The sequence below is a fragment of the Octopus sinensis genome, linkage group LG24 (assembly GCF_006345805.1).
Source record: "Octopus sinensis linkage group LG24, ASM634580v1, whole genome shotgun sequence".
Lineage (NCBI taxonomy): Eukaryota > Metazoa > Mollusca > Cephalopoda > Octopoda > Octopodidae > Octopus > Octopus sinensis.
The window spans coordinates 19,581,166-19,604,621 of NC_043020.1; the positions used below are offsets into that span (position 1 = coordinate 19,581,166).

A 23,456-nucleotide genomic window follows, 5' to 3' on the forward strand; every position below is an offset into this window, starting at 1 on the left:
TTTTGAAATACTTTCTCCCTACAAACTCGTAACATAACGATTGTGTATGTATGTATGTGTGTGTGTATATATACACACACACACAATATATATATTATATATACATACATACACACAAACAAACACATCTTTATGTGAGACAAACAAAAATGTCAGCACTATACTAGATAATTACTCTCTTCCTAGATATTAATTACTTTTCCCTTGTTTGTAAATTTACTCACCACACATATACACACCTATATAAACTCATACACATGAGATCATGCAAACGAGTGTAATTACCAGCTGGAAAGAAAACTTAAACAGTACAAGAAAGCAGGACTGGTTTCATATTTCTAGTCCTTGTCTCCCAGAACTGAGCTCCAGGTTAGTCCCCATCCAACAGGACTGCATTGTAGTTGTAACTATTCTGTTTGTTTGAGGGTTTGGGGAGTTCTTAAGTGTGGTCACTCTAGGACCTATTATTCTATTATCATCATCATCGTTTAGCGTCTGCTTTCCATGCTAGCATGGGTTGGACGGTTCAACTGGGGTCTGAGAAGCCAGGAGGCTGCACCAGGCCCAGGCTGATCTGGCAACGTTTCTACGGCTGGATGCCCTTCCTAACGCCAACCACTCCGCGAGTGTAGTGGGTGCTTTTTACGTGCCACCGGCACAGGTGCCAGACGAGGCTGGCAAACGGCCACGATCGGATGGTGCTTTTTACGTGCCACACCTTTTAAGATGGTAAAGGCAGTGAACCAGCGGAACTGTTAGCACACTGGGAAAAATGCTTAGCAGCATTTTGTCCATCTTTACATTCTGAGTTCAAATTCTGCTGAGGTCGATTTAGCCCTTCATCCTTTCAGGGCCGATGAAATAAGTATCAGTTGAATACAGGGATCGCTATAATTGACATAACCCCTCCCTCAAAATTGCTGACCTTGTTCCAAAATGTGAAACCAATATTTTTTAAGATGGTAGGGTCTGCTTTGAAGGAAGATTTGGCTGCTATTTCTAGCAAGACAGGTGAATACATAAAAACTTCCTTGTTGACTTGTGAAATTTTTGTGTAAGATCTTCAAAATAATTACATATAGGTGTGGCTGTGTGATAAGAAGCTTGCTTCCCAACCACATGGTTTCAGGTTCAGTCTCACTGCATGGCACCTTAGGCAGTGTCTTCTACTATAGCCTTGGGTCAACAAAAGCCTTGTGAGTGAATTTGGTAGATGGAATCTGAAAGAAGCCCATTGTGTTTGTCCCCCCCCACCACCACCACCATTGCTTGACAACTGGTGTGTTTACGTCTCCCATAACTTATCAGTTCAGCAAAAGAGACCTATAAAATAAGTACTATGTTTACAAAGAATAAGTCCTGGGGTCGATTTATTTGACTAAAGGCAGTGCTCCAGCATGGCCGCAGTCAAATGACTGAAACAAGTAAAAGAATATATATAGAGAGAGAGAGGTGTTGCTGTGCAGTAAGGAGTTGAAAACATGCCAAATCAGACTGGAGCCTGGTGTAGCTCCACAGCTTCCCTGCTCTGGTCAAGCTGTCTCCAACCCCTGCCAGAATGAACAACAGACGTTAAATGATGATGATGAAATCAGCAAAGATGTCAAACATGCACCACTCTCACTCCTTTCTGCATTTTTTTAAGTGCATAACCTCAGACAAACACCATAGCAAGCACAGAGCCTGAAATTTTAAGGAAGACATATAGTCAGTATTACATCAGCCCCAGTGCTCAGTTGGTATTTATTTTATTGACCCCGAAAGGATGAAAGGTGAAGTTGACCTCAGTGAATATTGAACTCAGAACATAAAGATGGATAAAATGCTTTCTTCTGTTACACTTCCAAGCTGTGCTGTTTTACATATATAATGTTTAACCATATACTTATCTGTAGATAGACTACTAAACTCTGTGTGTATTCAGAAATAGTGACTGTGAAGTTAGTTATAGTTTCAGAACTGTTATGCTACTGAAGTCTGGCACTTTGGATTGGGCTGAACCACATCTAAGAGAAAAGCATATGATAATTGTATCCCACTTTAGCATGTGGCCTACCTGGCCATTTACACTTTGGTATGTAATCTAACCATAATGCTTAAATCCTAACCCCCCTAGCCTAGATTAGGTCATTCCATAGTGTAGACTGCACACTAAAGTAGTACCAATAATTCTATCCCACTCTATTGTAATTCCTAAATCCAGTCCCAACTCTCTTTTATTTTAGTGTTTCACCCCATTTGTCTGGGACTCCTATGGAGATATCAGTAATAGGCAATAATTTGAGAACTTAGCACTTTCCACTGTCTCGAACTTAAGCTGGTATCTGTTTGATCATCATGGAAGGCCCAACTAAATTTGTGACTTGATACAAACTATCGTCAAAATAAACGAAACTCTTAATCATTTAGTTTGTTCTCAACATTTCTGATCAAGGGTAAATTCAAATTTAGATTGAATAGCTATCAATTTTAGATTGTTAATTTAGGACTACACCAAGAAGCAGACCTCACTTAGATCACACATGTACAGAACTTGGAGACAGATAATGTAGTTCTGTCTGCTTGTTTATAGCTAGCGTGATGCTAAATAATCTTTCCTACTATAGGCACAAGGCCTGAAATTTTTGCCAGGAAGGAGTAAGTTGATTACATCAACCCCTGTGCTCAACTGGTAGTTACTTTACCGACCCCGATAGGATGAAAAGCAAAGTCAACCCCGGCAGCATTTGAACTCAGAACATGAAAACAGATGAAATACTGCTGAGCATTTCACCCGGTGTGCTAATGATTCTGCCATCTCGCCACCTTATTGGAGCTAAATAATAACAGCACAAAAATATGCAACAACAGCTAAGAAATTCTGGAGAATCTTATACAAACACCTCTCATTGATAAAGAATCAAAAATTTGTCAGCTGCACCCATAAACATATCCCCAATGACTAACAAAGCTGGTCACAGCAAAGTGTCAAATAAAAACCCAGACATTCTTCTGTGGTCACCAAACAAACTGTTTTCACTAAGTGAAAGTGGCAGACCATGCTCAGAGACTACCAATACTGTTAGAATGATGGTTTGGGAATTTTGGTTTAATTTCTACTTTCCCTAACCCTTCACTAGTCACCTGGCCTTTCCGAACATGGTTAATCACATGGGGTATTTACATACCACAATACAAAAATGTTTATAGTTTTAGTAAAATATACTCATTCTGTTGGTTCAGGATATATCTGCAATCACTGCTGAGAAGTTTGAAACCCTTGTAGCTGATTGATATTAATATAAAACAATACAATAAAATAAATTATAAAATTAAGGAAACACTAAAAAAATCTTACATTCAGATCACATTTATTTTGAAAATACCCACAGAATATACCATTTTGTGGAATTTTTTAATATCTATGATGAATATCAATGTTAGAAAACAACATAACAGGCAATCTCCATTAGAATATATATTAAATAAAAACTGCATAAGTCACATGGGGTGACTAGATAAAAACGATGTCTACCTCACCTGACAACTGAGCCATGACTGTGCCACACCACCTGCAACACACCCTCAGAGTCAGAAGAGTAGAGGAAGGGAGGAAAAAAAAATTAGTTGCCAACTAGAAATTATGAGCATTTAAAAGAATTTGAGGCAACAACACACCCCATGTGACTAACGAAGGGTTAGTTGTTACTTTATTAGTAAGTTAACTGTCACTCGGTTTTAACATTAATATCTGGCCTCCATTTGAGGATAACTGCCTCCCTTCCTCCCAGTTGCCTTGGAAATCCAGAAAAGGGTCATGCTGGTTGCTTTTCTATGTAAGCAGAAAGTGAATAAATAGATAATAATGATAATATCATTATTTAATATCTGGGTTCCATGCGGGTGTGGGTTGGACTGTATGATAAAATTAATACTCATTCTCTCCAACTTCATAAAATAGGTTATCAGCTGCAGTTTCTGCCCTAATGCAGATATAAATATTGGTGCAGGTGTCAGCAGATTCAATTCCCACAAATTACCATTATTGCTGTAAACTTTCTGAACTGCCAAAATAAGTATGTGATGTTGAGGCTTTCATTTTATATTCACTCAGAGGCTATAAATTTGGTATGGGTTGAAGTCAATTGAATTCCACACACACACACACACTGACACACAACTTCACTGGTACTTTATTTAGTAACTAGTCATCTACTGCGGAGGTGCAATGGCCCAGTGGTTAGGGCAGCGGACTTGTGGTTGTAGGATCAGAGTTTCGATTCCCAGACTGGACATTGTGAGTGTTTATGGAGCGAAAACACCTAAAGTTCCACAAGGCTCCAACAGGGGATGGTGGCAAACCCTGCTGTACTCTTTCACCACAACTTTTTCTCACTCTTTCTTCTTATTTCTGTTGTACCTGTATTTCAAAGGGCCTGCCTTGTCACACTGTGTCATGCTGAATCTTCCCTAGAACTACGTTAAGGGTACACGTGTCTGTGGAGTGCTCAGCCACTTGCGCGTTAATTTCACAAGCTGGCTGTTCCGTTGATCGGATTAACTGGAACCCTTGTTGTCTTAACCGATGGAGTGCCAACCAGTCATCTACTAAATTTCTTTCTATTTTCCACAAGGATCCTTATATATATCATCATCATCGTTTAGCGTCTGCTTTCCATGCTAGCATGGGTTGGACTGTTCAACTGGGGTCTGGGAAGCCAGAAGGCTGCACCAGGCCCAATCTGATCTGGCAATGTTTCTACGGCTGGATGCCCTTCCTAACACCAACTACTCCGTGAGTGTCTTTTACATGCTACCGGCACAGGTGCCAGACGAGGCTGGCAAACAGCTACGATCGGATGGTGCTTTTTACGTGCCACCGGCACCGGGGCCAGGCGAGGCTGGCAACAGTCACGATCGGATGGTGCTTTTTACGTGCCACTGGCATGAGGCCAGTCAGGGCGGCGCTGGCAACAGCCACATTCGGATGGTTCTCTTATGTACCACTGGCACTGGTATCACAGCTGCAATTTCCATTGATGTTGATCGATTTCGATTTTCACTTGCCTCAACAGATCTTCACAAGTAGAGTTTTGTGTCCCAAGAAGGAAAGGTATGCATAAGTGGACTGGCTACATCCCATGTAGAGGCCACGGGTTACGGTCTCACTTGTCCTGCCGGGTCTTCTCACGCACAGCATACTTCCAAAGGTCTCGCTCGGTCTCTAGTCATTTCCTCGGTGAGACCTAAAGTTCGAAGGTTGTGCTTCACCACCTCGTCCCAGGTTTTCCTGGGTCTGCCTCTTCCACAGGTTCCCTCAACTGCTAGGGTGTGGCACTTTTTCACACAACTATCTTCATCCATTCTCGCCACATGACCATACCAGCGTAAACATCTCTCTTGCACACCACAACAGATGCTTCTTAGGTCCAGCTTTTCTCTCAAGGTACTTACACTCTATCGAATATGAATACTGACATTACACATCCATCGGAGCCTACTGGCTTCATTTCTTGTGAGCTTACGCATATCCTCAGCAGTCATGGCCCATGTTTCACTGCCATGTAGCATGGCTGTTCGTACACACGCGTCATACAGTCTGCCTTTTACTCTGAACGAGAAGCCTTTTGTCACCAGCAGAGGTAAGAGCTCTCTGAACTTTGCCCAAGCTATTCTTACTCTAGCAGTTACACGTTCAGCACACCCGCCCCCACTACTGACTTGGTCACCTAGGTAACGGAAGCTATCAACTATTTCTAGTTTTTCTCCCTGGAATGTGGCAGAAGTTGGTCTCAGCATTTTCAGTGTTTATTGCTCCTGAGCATCTGTCACATACAAAAACTATCTTCCTAGTTAGCCTCCCTTTGACATTGCTGCACCTCTGATGTGTCCATAGCTTACACTTGGTGCATCTTATAGAGTTTCTACCTACAACTTTTCTATAGATCGAGCAGGGCCATCTACCTGAAGGCGTTTGTGATTTGTCTACCTTCCTACTTATTAGGACTTTGGTTTTAGCTAGATTGACTCTAAGACCCTTCGATTCTAATCCTTGCTTCCACACCTGAAACTTCTCCTCCAGTTCTGATAGTGACTCAACAATTAGAGCAAGGTCATCAGCATAGAGGAGCTCCCAAGAGCATCCTGTTTTGAATTCCTCCGTTATTGCCTGGAGGACTATGATAAATAGGAGGGGGCTGAGGACTGAGCCTTGGTGGACCCCTACCTCTACCCGGAATTCTTCACTGTACTCGTTGCCAACCCTCACCTTACTAGCGGCGTCCCTGTACATGGCTTGCACAGCTCTCACTAACCATTCATCTATCCCTAGTTTCCTCATTGACCACTAGATAAGGGATCGGGGGACCCTGTCGAAGGCTTTCTCCATGTCAACAAAAGCCAGGTACAGGGGCTTATCTTTGGCTAGGTATTTCTCCTGCAGCTGCCTTACCAGGAATATAGCATCGGTGATGCTTTTCCCTGGCACAAACCCTAACTGCATCTCATCTAAACTAACTCTCTCTCTAATTAGTTGGGCTATGACCCTCTCCGTAACCTTCATTACCTGATCCAACAGCTTGATACCTCTGTAATTATTTGTATCTAGGGCGTCACCTTTACCTTTGTAGCAGTTGGCTATTATGCTGCTACACCAGTCATTGGGTATGACTCCTTCGTGTATCGCCTGATTAACTATACGTGTGACTAGGCTATAGCCGACACTACCAGATATTTTGAGCATCTCTGCAGTGATACCTGATGGGCCTGGGGCTTTCCCTGTCTTCATGCTTCTAATTGCCTTAACTACCAAGGAACTATCAACCCTGATAGCTGGTCCCTCTGTTGGGTCAACATTCGGCAGACTCTCTTTATCCCATTCATTTTCTTTATTCAGCAACCTTTCATAGTGGCATCTCCAAACCTCTCTCTTTGCATCCTCATTTAGTGCAAGTGAACCATCATCCATGCGAACACATTTCTCTCCTACCACATCACGATTCTCCCTCACACACTGTCTTGCAACACGAAACACCTCAAGTCTTTCATCCTCACGGCACAGAACATTGGCAAATTTTTTCTTATTTGTTTCCCCTCCGGCTAAATAGACCTGTCTCCTAGCTTCCCTTTTGGCAGTGGATTTGGTAGAAGAAACGTATGTGTATCATCCTTTAACATCCATTTTCCATGCTGGCTTGGATTGGACAGTGTGACAGGAGCTAGCCAGTTGATGAGTTACCCAGGCTCCATGGTTTCTACAGCTGGATGTCCTTCCTAACGCCAACCACTTTACAGAATATTTTTACCTCTTTAGTACTCTCCAGCATCTTATGTCTCTATCTTTTCCCCACATCTTCACCACCTTTCAGTTTCCATTTGACAATCTCTCATAAGTGGACCTGAAATCTTGTGGTTTGGGCAGCAAACATTTTAACCAACCACACAACAATACCGGCACCTACACAGCCAGGTGGTGGTATAATCTAGTCTTGCGGGTTGTTGTTTAGCCCTAGGTAAACTCTGATTAAGCAGACCTATGATCAAAGATGCTGCAATTATTATCTTATCTTACCTTCAGATAACGTATCCAGGACATTACTTGATGTGTCCTTCCTTTAGACAAGACCTATAAGACACTCCAGCAATGGTGATAGTGTTTCTGGGGTGGTTGTTATGGTGAAGTTGTATATGTGAAAGCAGTGTGATGGCATTGTTGTTTTTTTATGCTGTTGTCGTAGTGTGTGTAGTTGTACTATTGGTGGTGTTAATGTTGGAATGTGTTGTGGTGGTGATGATACTTACTAGGCTGTTGTTGTTTAGCAAAACTTTTGTGTGAAGTTTGGCTACTGTTTTTAACAAGTCCAGTTGACTGCAGAGACTCTTTAAGCATGTCGTGCTTTTTATAGTTGTAGATTTTTGTGAGTAGTAGAAATATTTAACCTTGCCAAAAAAAAGGGCGGACCTGGCGCACAGTCCCCCGCCGAAACCAACCTTTCTGATCTTTTTTTTAGTTTTTTTTCACCGAATTCCGATGTTTTCGTTGACGGAGATTCCGAATATGCAAAAGACCACCTTTTCAAAATGTTTAATCCCCCACCCCCAGTTTTCAATTTTTAACTTTTTCCGAAATCTTATCTATCAATCTACATGGGAAAATACGGAGATAAAGAATATGGAAATAGAAAATTTATTTGAAATTTTCTATTAAAAATTCCAAAATTGATCTCCAACTCCTCATCACCCCATCCTGCTATTCCAAAAGTGAAAATGAACGGATGTTTTGTCAGTTTGCGCATGCGTAGATTTATAGTGAAACAGCAAAAGGATCACGGCATGTGAAGCCCTCATCACGAAACTTGATATTCTAAAGATAACAGCTAAATGTTTGGAGAACTTTTGTGTTGTGTGTGTGCGTGCACGCAACAATTTCTACAGCTTATCCGAATGAACAGAGAAAGTACACAGATACAGGTTTTACATACCTGTCGTATACGTCAGTTTTGTTTTTTCGCTTTAAAAGTTACCTTTGGTATTAATTTACAATTACACCATACTCGCTGAACACTATTTCGATGTCATTGAATGTGTTGTAAACGAATTTGGGGGTTAGGGTTAGTATTTAGCAAGTATGGTGTTATTGTAAATATTTATCAAATTCTTATCCACTCACAATTGTGTTCATCAGTAACCAACGATTGTGTGAAAGTGTTTGTGGGAATGCGCATGCAACAGGACTACACAGAAAGTTTGTTTCAGAAAAATACTCTTTACGTACCTTGCTGTCAAATCATTGGTTTAATCCCAACAAAATACTACAAGTTTAGTCCCTGGCTCAGCACCTATGTTTGTGTTCTTCATTCGAAAGTTTCAGCCATGTGTATCTGCATGCATATATGAGCAGGTGTGTGGAGGGGAGCGGGTTAGTGCGCAAGGAAAACATTTACGGAAATATACTCATTAAAATAATCTTTATAAGTCATGTTTGCAATTTTCCATATAAATGATAGCAAAGTGTGTATCAAATGAAGTTAAAATTCTGGTTCAGTGACAGATCGATTAAGTTAGTAAAGTTTTAACGCTTTTGGTGACAACATATTCTCTCTTCTAATTTAATATTGAAAAAGAGAGAATATGCCACCCTCTCTTTTGCAAGAGAAATTAATTTTGGCGGCAAGGGCCAAACCCTTTGTTTCATTATCACAATTAAAAAGAAATTCAGAGTTGTGACATTGCGCAAGTTCAGTATTCCCTTACGGTTTTCACACAAATGTTGGTTGTGGATAAATAGTTCGTGACTACGTAAAAACTTGTATATAAACACAACACGAAAATAATTTGTGGCTTGGCATTAAAATTGACATAGATGTGAAACTTTGAGGTTCAGGAGTGGGGGAAAGTTCAACTCCAATTGAAATCAATTTTTTTCTCCGTATCCGAAAACGGGGGTTTTTGGCAAAAAAAAAATCACAAACATAAACAAATTTGGGAGGAAATGGTGGGGGGAGTCTTTCCACTTTCTCTATTCATTTGGATAAGCTGTAGAAATTGTTGCGTGCACGCACACACAAATACAAAAATTCTCCAAACATTTAGCTGTTATTTTTAGAATATCAAGTTTCGTGATGAGGGCTTCACATGCTGTGATCCTTTTGCTTGTTTCACTATAAATCTACGCATGCGCAAACTGACAAAACAGTCATTCATTTTCACTTTTGGAATAGCGGGATGGAGTGTGGAGTGGTGAGAAGTTGTAGATCAGCTTTGGAGTTTTTCATAGAAAATTTTAAATTTTTTTTTTCCATATTCTTTATCTCTGTGTTTTCCCATGCAGAAAGAAAATTTCGAAAAAAGTTAAAATTTAGTGGGTGGAGGAGTAAACATTTTGAAAACATGGTTGTTTGCATATTCAGAATCTCTGTCATCGAAAACAGGAATTCGGTGAAAAAATAGGAAAAAAACATCGGAAAGGTCGGTTTCGGGGGAGGGGGTACTGTGCGTCAGGTCCGCCCCAAAAAGATTGTTAAAAAAGAAAAGTGGGGGGAAAATAGCCAAGTTTGTAAATTTTGTTGATTATACCCTCGAACGAAGAGATCAGAGTTACTTTTTTATTGTCTGATGAACTAGGAGAAAAATTGTTTCTGCAACTTTGTCTTCTCCCTTCTCGGCATTTCAGTACTTTCACTTAGAATTCTTGTTTCTTTCTTCCACGTAGACGTCCGGCGGTTTCCGACTGGAACAACTTTAACTCCTTGTTACGTCATTTTCGACTGTTTTAATAAGAATCTGAAAATCACACAAGACATTCCGAGTCTTATTTCACTATCTGTGCCATCTCATTTTGAAAGTTTGAAAGTGTCTTTCGTTCCTTCGGTGCGACAGGGTAGATTTCGATTGTAGCAGACAAAACTTTCACCGCATGTTCACATTGCTGAGTTGTTTCGGGCAGAAGCAACCACATCTGAAACTGTTGGTTAGTTTAAAGGTGGATTGTGTTGGTTAATCTGTTTTGTGCTGTTGGGGAGACAGTCATATTTCAGTTTTTGTCATTTATTCACGAAACCATGCTGTGCGCGCGCGCCTTATGTATGTATGATATCATTCAGTTTTATTTCAAGATTTCTTGCCAAGAGAGAAAGAACCAGTTTCTAACATAGATCCAAAGTTCACTCCTTCATTGGAATTTCAACATCAGGCTATTTTTGTATGTATATGTGCAGATTTGTATGGTTTGTTTTAGAAGGTGTATAACAACAACCAGTATGGTGACCGCATCCTTCCCTCGCTAACTTTCTATAACTTTTTGAAAAAGCGTATTTTGTAATGGAAGTTTGTGTTTTGGTTGTGATTATGTTGATAAAATAACTCTTTTGGAGAAATTTCGAATCGTTTTTTTCTCCCATCTCCGACTTTATTACCCCCGATTTCGGTCAAACTAAAGCGTTTAATTCACGATGTGAATTTTCCGAGGCCTCTCCTCCACCCCCGCTTTCGCGAGCGCGCATTTTTTTTTTTGTCATATTCGTTTAGAGGAAGTTATTTTACACCTATTACACTATTTTTTGTTTTTAAGACCGGGTTAAACGCTTTAGTTTGACCCCGATTTCCCCTATTTTAGCGTCTTCCCCTTTTTTTCTCCCCACGTTGTGTTTGAAACCTATATTAAAATTGGAACGATACAGAATGTTAATTAGCACAGTCCCTGCGCAAAGATGGCATACAAATTCGTGAAGCATTTTTTTTTTTTTGTCGCAGGCGTGGTTATGTCTAGAGAGGTTTGCTTCCCAACCACATGGTTCAGGGCTCAATCCCACTGCATAGCACTTTGGGCTAGTGTCTTCCACTATCGCTCGGGTTTTGTGGGTGGATTTGTTAGACGGAAATTGAAAGAAGCTCGTAGTGTATGTGTGTATATATATATATATATATATATATATAATCACACACACACACACGCACGTTTGTGTGTGAGTCATTGTGTTTAAATCCTACCCCCATATGTTGGCTGGTTTACGTCCCCGTAACTTAGCGAAAAACGTAGAATTGGAGTCGATTTGTCCGATGAAACCCATTTAGGTAGTGCCCCAGCTTGGCTGCAATCTAACGGCTGAAATAAGGTGAAGGATAAAAGGTATGTTAAAAGCCGTATTTTTTGTTTCCACACTACGGAAATTTCCTCTGGCCTATATTTTAAAAAAATTTAGCATTTTTTTGGAGAATCGTAATTTCAGATGAGATTCTGATTAAATTTTTTTTGAAAACGAAATCAAAACTGAAAAATTCCAGAAGAGGTGGTGGGTGGGTGGGTGGGTCTAACTCTCACTCTTTATAAAAGTATAGAATCATAATCTATGATGGCTTAAAACACACATCTGAAGAAATTACGATTTTTGATACTTTCTATAATTTCGGTTAATGTTTACTTTAACACCCGGTTACCAAAACAAAAAGAGAACAAGTGTAATAGATGTAAAAAACGAAAAGGTGTATTAAACGAATATGAGAACAAAAATTTACGCCAACGAACCGATTATAAAGAAATTGGGGGGGGGGGACTTTTCCGAGGTGGGGGGGGGGGTGAGAGGACTTTCAAAGAGAAAGAAATTCATAAATTATTTGTTTGCTTGAGTGTAATGAAAAAAAGTTTTTTAAATTAATTTTTCGCTTGAGTAATAGAAAAAGGTTTTAAAAAAGATCCCATATTTCCTGATGAAAGAAACATTCATAAATACGGTGTTGAATATAGTTTCACTATGAAAAAATGGTACTTGTCTATTGTCGTGGTCCCGGTTTCGCGCGCGCGCCAGACGTAGGTACTCGATACTCGAGATCCTACGAGGTGACTTGCGCATGCGCAGTGCAGAATTCGCGCATGCGCGTTAACCCCCCCTTAAAAAAAAGGTGTTGGATTTCACTAAAAATATATATGTGTGTGTGTGTGTGTATATAACATTTTCAATTTTACACAAAAAAATTACATAGTCGCTTTCCTCGCGGATTTACAGATAAATGAATTAATTACTATTTTACAGAATAAAATTAATGAATTAATTATATAAATTAAATAATTCTTGAAAATTAATTAATATTAATAATATTTTTTGAACAAAGTAAATAATTTATAAAACTTGGTTAATAATTTTTTTACACAAACGCGAACGTATATAATTTGTGAAACTTTTTTTTTTTTTACAGACGTATATAATTTGGTAAACTTAATGAATTAATTTCTTCTCATCATCATCATCGTTTAGCGTCCGTTCTCCATGCCAGCATGGGTTGGACGGTTCGACCGGGGATCTGGGAAGCCAGAAGGCTGCACCAGACTCCAGTCTTATCTGGCAATGTTTCTACAGCTGGATGCCCTTCCTAACGCCAACCACTCCGAGAGTGTAGTGGGTGCTCTTTACATGCCACCCGCACAGGTGCCAGGCGAGGCTGGCAACGGCCACGGTCGGATTGGTGCCAGTCGAGGCGGCTCTGGCATCGGCCACGATTCGGATAGTGCTTTTTACGTACCACCAGTCCAGGGGTCCTGGCATTTGCCGGGTGTTACACTTGCCCCAACATGTCTTCGCAAGCAAAGGGGGTTGGCATGGGTGCCTGTCGTGGGATGAGGTTCGATATCAACTTCGCTTGCCTCAACAGGTCTTTGTGTATAAATGTATAAATTTTTCGCACTAAATTCTTTCCGTAGAATTTATCAAAAAATGCGCAAAATTATTCAGTAGAATTTATCAAATTAAAAAACGCAAAATTAATATATTTTTTGAAATTGCAAATTATTTAGAATATAAAACAAATGAAGTTAAATTTTAAAAATAAATGTCATATACTTATACTCTGTAAGGTGCTGTGTTCACACTTCAATTTACTATTTTCTAGAAATGTTGCTTTTCTAATTGAAACAATTTTTCTCAATCTCCATTTAAAAGTCCATCATGTCTCTTGAGACATATCAAAATGAACAACTTTGAATTACGCGGCGGCGGTGGTGGTGTGAGGTTCTAATTTTTTTTTCTGATCTCTCTTTGACTCCTCTTTATCTCAGTTGTTCATTCCGCTAATATTTAGAAAAATTTTCGCGCCCAATTTTTGTTGTCGCGGGAAAAGATGAACGATTTAAAATAAATATATCTTAATTGTAGTGTGAGAAAGTATATATATTCTGATGACAAAATATATTATCTTTCAAAAACATCCCAAATTTATAGACTATATCGTGTAGGTTTAAGAAATATATATATATATAGATATATATATGTTAATAAAATAGAACATATGCATATATATAAACATATATGTACGTACCTACCTCTACATGTACATATACACGCATATATGTGTACAGGACACCAAAAAGACGTCGAACACATAGAGAGACGAAAAACATAGACACAAACCAAGGAACAAGACAAGCAAAAAAGAGATACAGGACAATAAGCACAACGAAAAATCCCCTTCTTCAGTCGCTAAGGTTTCATCTACTAAACGTTATACATATATAGTAGAGAATGAAACATCTTTCATCTGTCTCCCCACCACACCTCCATCTAGGGGGGCAAAGAGAGATCAGAAAAAAAAATTAGAACCTCACACCACCACCGCCGCCGCGTAATTCAAAGTTGTTCATTTTGATATGTCTCAAGAGACATGATGGACTTTTAAATGGAGATTGAGAAAAATTGTTTCAATTAGAAAAGCAACATTTCTAGAAAATAGTAAATTGAAGTGTGAACACAGCACCTTACAGAGTATAAGTATATGACATTTATTTTTAAAATTTAACTTCATTTGTTTTATATTCTAAATAATTTGCAATTTCAAAAAATATATTTTTAATTTTGCGTTTTTTAATTTGATAAATTCTACGGAATAATTTTGCGCGTTTTTTGATAAATTCTACGGAAAGAATTTAGTGCGAAAAATTTATACATTTATACACAAAGACCTGTTGAGGCAAGCGAAGTTGATATCGAACCTCATCCCACGACAGGCACCCATGCCAACCCCCTTTGCTTGCGAAGACATGTTGGGGCAAGTGTGACACCCGGCAAATGCCAGGACCCCTGGACTGGTGGTACGTAAAAAGCACTATCCGAATCGTGGCCGATGCCAGAGCCGCCTCGACTGGCACCTGTGCGGGTGGCATGTAAAAAGCACCCACTACACTCTCGGAGTGGTTGGCGTTAGGAAGGGCATCCAGCTGTAGAAACATTGCCAGATAAGACTGGAGTCTGGTGCAGCCTTCTGGCTTCCCAGATCCCCGGTCGAACCGTCCAACCCATGCTGGCATGGAGAACGGACGTTAAACGATGATGATGATGAGAAGAAATTAATTCATTAAGTTTACCAAATTATATACGTCTGTAAAAAAAAAAAAAAGTTTCACAAATTATATACGTTCACGTTTGTGTAAAAAAAATTATTAACCAAGTTTTATAAATTATTTACTTTGTTCAAAAAATATTATTAATATTAATTAATTTTCAAGAATTATTTAATTTATCTGTAAATCCGCGAGGAAAGCGACTATGTAATTTTTTTGTGTAAAATTGAAAATGTTATATACACACACACACACACACATATATATTTTTAGTGAAATCCAACACCTTTTTTTTAGGGGGGGGTTAACGCGCATGCGCGAATTCTGCACTGCGCATGCGCAAGTCACCTCGTAGGATCTCGAGTATCGAGTACCTACGTCTGGCGCGAATTCGCGTGTGCGAAACCGGGACCACGACAATAGACAAGTACCGAAAAAATAGTTGAGGGCGAATTAGCTGTTGTTTTGAGTGTGCTTAAATTGTGCTCAACAGCCAATAAGATTGCTAGTTTGGCTCACTCCTGAAAGGTGTTCATTTCCGAAGACTAAGTCCCCCATCCCTCCGAAAAAAATTTTTTCTCCCGCAAATTTTTTTTCTCATTCACATTTTTTTCTCATACACATTTTTTTTACACTTATACTTTTTTTGGTTTTATAAAGTAAATATATTAACCATAATTTCCGACTGTCAAACATCGTGTTCATTTTTCAGAATTTATTGTTGAATCTAAAAACACCTCAATACTTAGACTCAAGTTTCGTGTACAGCACTTGTCAGACTAAATTAGTGTGTTGTAATAGTTACATAAATAATATGTATTTGTTTACATTGTAGACTAAGAGAGACTTTCATGTCACGAATGTTACGTACAAAACTAGCGCAGAGTCATTTGTTTTATATATATATATATATATATATATATACACACACACATACACTCTTATCCTTATACTGATTTCAGTTATTGGAATGCATCCTTTCTGGGGCACTTTTTTCAAGTTTTTTCAGCCTCCTGTTTCTAGAACGCAAGAATCTAAAAGCCCCTTTTCTTTTAGGTTACTCTGAAAAATTACCTTCTTTTCTTTCAAAACATTAAAAAATTCTTGAACTTTTTTTATATGCATCATCCTGTAATGCACCTGGACATATTGTCAGTGATGTTTCCTGGGTGTCATTAGATGTTTTGCTTCTTTCAATATAAAACACTCTTGCCCGGGCAACTCAGGTAGGATTGATCAAGCCCCAGCTTTTGTCCAGTCAACACTACCCCTTCCAGGGTTTGTGTCTCCTGGTCAAACCATCCAACCCATGCCAGCATGGAAGGAAGACATTAAATGATGATGACGGCCATCGTGAGGCAACTTCTGCTACCTAACAGCCTTCTTCCTACTGGCCCTTGTGTCACCAAGTATATAATGGTTAGAAAATATTTGAAATCTAAATTCCTTATCAAAAACACAAGTTAGGGTTGGCAACAGAATGAGCATTTGGCCATAAAATCCCATGCAAACCTTGCCAGCATGGAAACGTGGACATTAAATGAACAAACAAACTATTGTTTACAAACCCCATAACAATAGTCATCAAAGTTGCCCAGCCAGTATTTTACATCTGGTCACCCTTCCTGTTGTTGACTCTTTTATTTGCTCCATATGATATGAAACATGGTGCACTATTTCTAAAACCAAAATACCCACAGTATCTATTTGAAATATATACTTCTTTTTTTTTTACCTTCCCATATTTTATCTCTTTACAGCTGCTACTGATCACTTTCTCCCTCTCCTACTCCCCTACTAAATGTTAGTGACCATGCAGCCTTTCTACAAGAACCTGCTCGCTCCCCCTCCCTCATACTTTAACCCCTCATCTCCTAGCATAAAACCAATCACCCCTTCCCTTGGGGTGCATAATCTTGCAAGCTGCTTGGTGGCACAGAAAAAAAAAAGCACCCAGTACATGCTGTTTAATGGCTAATGTTAGGAAGGGCATCCAACTGTAGAAACCATGCTAAAGCAGATACTGGATCATAATGCAGTACTTAGTCACAACAGATCCTGTCAAACTGTCCGACTCATTCCAGCATGGAAAGTGGATATTAAATGATGATGATGATTTCTAATGTTAAAAGACTGACATTGAAGATTTTCCTCATGCATATTGTTTGTTGAGTGACTCATTTGGTCATGTTTTTGGTTCTTTTGGAAATCTTTTTCCATTGGTGGAATCCAAAATATGTTCTGATCAGTTAACTAATCAAAGTCACTGTCACTCCAGACATTTCCATTTTTGTAGTCCTTGATCCTGACCATAGTACAAAACAGTCTCAAATCACACAAATGGTTACAAAATCACTTTGCAATCCTGAAGGTACCAATCTCAATTCAGCTGCACAGCATTTGGACAGGCATCAAGTATGGACTCAAGTCTTGTGAGTGAAAGTGAGTCAACAGAAACTGTATCGAAGCCTCTTGGAAGGTTATGTGTATTTCAAAGGGCCAGCTTTGCATTGCTGAGTCCACTTGTGTATTGCATTAAAAAATGCTAGTGTCTATGAAATACTCAGCCACATACAATATTATACTAAGTCTCCATGGAAATTGTGAAATGTGCAAGTATGTGTGATGTACAAACCTCTTGTAGCGTATACTTCTTGTGCTTGTGCTTTACATTAAGGGCACAAGGGCCTGTAGAATACTGCGCCACTTAACATTATTATTAAATGAGTAGGTAACAACAGGAATACTGATTGTTGAAAAGTGATGCTAGATCCAACTGAAGGGGGAAGCCATATCTGAAGCTGTGTGTAGCAGCTGGCTGTTAGTTATTACAAGGTGAGAATAGTTAAAGAGTTTGACATTCCTGGCAGTAATTATATGAAAATGGTACAGACAGGACATACTTTCGGTTTGGTGCAATTGTAATGGCAGATAAGTATTTCAGATTCTAACTGCTCCTCTCCACCCTTCACACTCTCTATCTGTCTTTCTCTCTCACTCTTTCACATATGCACACACACATTCACATATAGAAGCATGTACATTCCCTTCCTGCCTTATATTTATAGCAATGTTAGTTGAAATGGTGGTGGTGGTGGTGGTGATAGTAGTAATGACAAATGTGGTAATTGTAGTTGCAATTTTAGTAGTAATGGTGATGGTAATTGTAGCAGCAGTGGTTATTTGAGTGATAGTGATGAAGGAGGTGGTAGTGATGGTAATTGTAAGACTAGTAACGGAATAAAAGCAGTATTAATTGTGTTGGTGGTGAGCTGTGTAGTCTTGGCTGTGCCGACTGGAAGTAGGGGTGATTGTCAAAGACTTATAGAATAAAACTGACGGCAACAGAGATGGAAGGGGTGTGATATCTGCTAACCATAGCAAGGGTCATGGACTTTAGGAAAAGCGGGAGTGTCTGCAGTGACCTTGACTTATTATTAAGATGACATCCTTGTGGTCTCTCACTTCTTTTACCTACAAGTGTGTGTGTGTGTGTGAACTTCCCTCTTTCAGTGTTGCATTGTTCATGAACAGGGGAAATGTTTTGAATATTAAAACACATCGCATTTGAGTCATGTTTCACCCTTTCTTATTCAGATTAGTCTGTCTAACGTAATAGTCATGTATTCACTTTGCTTTGAATTTGTCATGCATTATCCTTTTGTGTTGATATTTTGATGATGTGCTTGTTTATTTTTAGTATGACATCATAGGGTAGGTGTGAGAGGCTGAGTATGGCCAGTCTGTGCATAAAACAGAATATTTGGGCCGGATAAGAATGGTGTAAATGCTAAAGGGTTATTAGAATAACACACATTAACACATTCAATATGTATGTCTATATATGTGTATGTGTGTATGTATATATACATATGCATTTGTGTGTGTGTAGTAATTTTAATAATGTACAGTTTTGTTGACCCATTTCAGCTGATCTTACAAATCAGTTTCACACAGGAATGAAATGATTTAGGTGACTACTTAGCATCATGCCCATCAGAGTGGCTGATAACATTGTCATTCACTAGGGGAAAAAATAAGTTTATGCCAGCCTTGTTCTGCAAAATCTTGAAAACAAGTTCCCAATGACTCTTCCAATGACCTCATTCTTTTCACCATATTTTAATCGATTCTTCTAAAAGTAGAAACTTTTTACTTGTTTTAGTCATTAGACTCTGGCCATGCTGGGGCACTTACCTTCAGCCATCATCATCGTTTAACGTCTGCTTTCCATGCTAGCATAGGTTGGACGGTTCAACTGGGGTCTGGGAAGCCAGAAGGCTGCGCCAGGCCCAGTCTGATCTGGCAATGTTTCTACGGCTGGATGCCCTTTCTGACACCAACCACTCTGTGAGTATAGTGGGTGCTTTTTACGTGCCACCCGCACAGGTGCCAGATGAGGCGGCAAACGGCCACGATCGGATGGTGCTTTTTACGTGCCACTGGCACGGGGGGGCCAGACAAGGCTGGCAACGGCCATGTTCCGATGGTTCTCTTATGCGCCACCGGCACTGGTATCACAGCTACAATTTCCATTGATGTTGGTCGATTTCGATTTTCACTTGCATCAACAAGTCTTCACAAGTAGAGTTTTGTGTCACAAGAAGGAAAGGTATGCATAAGTGGACTGACTACATCCCAGGTAGAGGCCACAGGTTGTGGTCTCACTTGTCCTGCCGGGTCTTCCCACACTTAGCATACTTCCAAAGGTCTCGGTCTCTGGTCATTTCCTCAGTGAGACCTAAAGTTCGAAGGTCATGCTTCACCACCTCGTCCCAGATTTTCCTGGGTCTACCTCTTCCACAGGTTCCCTCAACCGCTAGGGTGTAGCACTTTTTCAAACAACTATCTTCATCCATTCTCGCTACATGACCATACCAGCGCAGTCGTCTCTCTTTCACACCACATATGATGCTTCTTAGGTCCAACTTTTCTCTCAAGGTACTCAGACACTGTTGAATATGCACACTGACATTACACATCCATCGGATCATACTGGCTTCATTTCTTGCGAGCTTACGCATATCCTCAGCAGTCATGGCCCATGTTTCACTGCCTTGTAGCATGGCTGTTCGTACACATGCATCATACAGTCTGCCTTTTATTCTGAGCAAGAGGCCTTTTGTCACCAGCAGTGGTAAGAGCTCTCTGAACTTTGCCCAGGCTATTCTTACTCTAGCAGTTACACTTTCAGCATACCCGCCCCCGCTACTGACTTGGTCACCTAGGTAACGGAAGCTATCAGTAATATAGTGAAATGACTCAATCCCAGTACTTATTTCTTTTTAAAGCCTGGTACTTATTCTGTTGGTCTACTTTGCCAAACCACTAACCACCACTGGTTGTCAAGCAGTGGTGGGAGATAACTACACGCACACACATGACAGGCTTCTTTCAGTTTCCATCTACCATATCCATTCACAAGGCTTTGGTCGACCCAGAGCTATAGTAGACACATGCCCAAGGTGCCATGCAGTATGACTGAACCCAGAACCATGTGGTTGAGAAGCAAACTTCTTGTTCAAATTTATAAAATATGTGTCAGAGTTATTCAGTGTTCTCTTAACTACTTTTCTTTCGATATTTTTATTACCAAAACATCTTTCAAATACTTAGACATTGTAACAATTTCTTCTCCTTCAAGGTAAGGCTTCAATTTTGAGGGGTCAATGTTAAACAATTTCATAGGATGCCTCTTTCATTGTCAAAGTTTCACAACTTTCAACAAATCTATTTCTGTGTCTTTTGATTTTTGCTCTTTATTCTTTATCACTTAGATCCAGCTTTAGCTTCAGTTTTCCTTCTGTCTTGAACTGAAGTTGTATTTAGTAGTATCCTGTTAAGATTTTTTTTTTATGGTAGGAAGAACTATTTTCACAAACAGTGCACAACAACACTCCTGAAGGACTGACAATAAAAGTTCATTTTTCTTATTGCTCATTGAATTCATGCTTTCCTACCCATACGGCTACAAGACATATATATATATATATATATATGAAAGAGGAGTGAGTGGTGACTCAAAGAAAGGTGGTGTTTGTTTTGTGTTTTCAACCACAGCAAATATTCGATGCCATATCCTAAACAAAAACTGTCTAATACATTTGTGTTTTTCAATTGAAACACTGAATCATTTTGGACATTTATTGTTTTAATAGCAAGAGAAAAACAGAGAGAAAGGCTTGAAGACACAACTAAAACAATTCCAGTCAATTTCTTTATCAACCATGAATGAGGTTGAGAAAAAGAGGGGACGATATGAGGACTGACAAAACAAGCATTGGGGTCAGGGTATCGAATGAGACGAAACGTATGAATAAATAAACAATTAAAATATACACACTTAAATGAGAACAAGTGATTTACAAAAAATGAAGCAGAGGACGCGGTCAACCCCACAAACCACATACTCACGCTGAAGACTGCTTTCTCATTTAAACAGGTTCTTTCACTCGCAGCATACTTGCTGTAGACTTCCATCTTTAACGAAACACACTTTGCGACAGGCATTTCTTCTCCAGCCTTACTTTCCGTTTCATGTGGAAAACGAAAAAGTTGATTAGCTCAAGACTGGAAATGAACATGCCTGTTGCAATTCCTTTCACTCTTGTCTTCCATACTACCTCTTTCGCAACAGCAACTACCGAGGTGGCAAAGCAACAGGTAGGAAGAGAGAGAGAGAGAGAGAGGTGAAGACTTCATTGTGGACTATCTGACACTGTCTGTCTGCCTCTCTCTGGGTATGTGTTTGTGTATGTGTGTGCATGTATGTGTATGTTTGTATGTATATGATTGTGTGTGTTGCCTTTTTGAATTCCTTTCTGAGATAAATGTGTTTATGCCCCACATCAGGTCATTCATGCACCGTGTAGACTACACCTGGAATACACTCTTAATAAAAAAAATGTTGAAAATTAAGCTGCAATGCCAACAATAATCACTACTACTTTTGTATGTGAACATCATCATCATCATCATTTAACGTCCGTTTTCCATGCTAGCATGGGTTGGACGGTTCGACCGGGGTCTGGTAAGCCATGGAGGCTGCACCAGGCTCCAGTCTGATTTGGCAGTGTTTCTACAGCTGGATGCCCTTCCTAACGCCAACCACTCCATGAGTGTATATATATAAAGGAATATAAAAATATGAATATACAAAGATGATATATATATATATATACTCATACACACATTCCACACGTATGTACTCATTGTTGAATGGCCATTGACTACTCATGAGTTCTTCCATTCTTTGACAGGTCTTGTTTTTCACCCAGTAGGGTGTTTAACAATCACCCTCCTCACCAAGCAAACTTGGTGGGGTTACCGGTTTAGTTGCTGATGACCCAAACATGCAACAGGCTGTATTGGGTTACATGTTACTAGTAGTTCTCAAAAGCAGCCTAACAATATTTTGTTTATGTATATAGAATAATATTTAAGTGTTACTTTGTCTCTTTCGTTTTCAGTATAAATACCCTGACATAACCAAACCAGATATTCTGAGAGCCATTGGAGTATACACAGACCTTCAACCAGCAAGAGATAAATTTGGTGAGTACAACACCCAGGATTGATCATACTCTTATACCTCTGACTATCTTCTCTATGTATCATCATCATCATCATTATCATCGTTTAACGTCCGTTTTCCATGCTTACACAGGTTATATATATATATATATATACATACAAATTGAGATACGGGTTGTAAATGCAACCCTCCATGGGATAACATATATCCAATATACTGCTAGTGAAGTACCCAACAAAGTTAATACATAAATGATAAGGATTGCGATGCAATCAATTCATTTACTGTATTATATAGGCAAAGGTAAAATGATTTACCACAAATTACTAATTTCTCCATTTTCTTATCTTGTATATATATATATATTTACCATTTGTGATGCGTGCATGTGTGTGTATACACACATAGACATATCTGTTGTTATTTGTTGATTCTTCACCTAACTCAGAACCTGCAATTCATTTGGATCCAGAGTCTACTGCAACAGGTACAGTGAGTGTACCCATGTGTGACCTTGATGACTCATTGTTTATTCAGTCAGTCATTTGTGATTGTACACATACATCATCATCATCATCATCATCATTTAGCGTCCGTTTTCCATGCTAGCATGGGTTGGACGGTTCTACTGGGGTCTGTGAAGCCAGAAGGCTTCATCAGGCCCAGTCAAATCTGGCAGTGTTTCTACGGCTGGATGCCCTTCCTAACGCCAACCACTCCGTGAGTGTAGTGGGTGCTTTTTACGTGCCACCCGCACTGGTGCCAGACAGAGCTGGCAAACGGCCACGAACGGATGGTGCTTTTTATGTGCCACCGGCACGAGGGCCAGGCGAGGCTGGCAACGGACACGAAACGGGGCGGTGCTGGCAACGGTCGCGAAACGGAAAGTTCTCTTACATGCCACCGGCACTGGTAACACATCTGCAATTTCCATTGATCGACGTAGTACAAATCCGTACTTACTTTAGTACAGTGGTTCTCAACCTTATCAGAGGTGCTGAACCCTGCAAGCTTCATCAGTGCATTCCCTGAAACCTTCGTAATTGGAAAAATAAAATATGATTTCTTCAAAACATAGGTATATATTTTATTAGTGCACAAAATGAACCGTGCATCAAT

At 39.6% G+C, this 23,456-nt stretch overlaps 1 protein-coding gene and 1 non-coding gene across 2 annotated transcripts in view; both read left to right on the plus strand.

Annotated features, from left to right (window-relative positions):
• The window catches only part of LOC115223815 (tumor susceptibility gene 101 protein), a 57,103-nt gene that overhangs the window by 4,039 nt on the left and 29,608 nt on the right, over nt 1-23,456 (plus strand). Inside the window, exon 3 of the mRNA XM_029794486.2 lies at nt 22,273-22,357. Within this exon, the coding sequence (XP_029650346.1) occupies nt 22,273-22,357 (85 nt within the window). The remainder of the gene's footprint in view (nt 1-22,272; nt 22,358-23,456) is intronic.
• LOC115224155 lies at nt 11,118-11,221 on the plus strand. Its single transcript, XR_003882854.1, has one exon. It is a non-coding gene; the product is annotated as a U6 spliceosomal RNA (small nuclear RNA).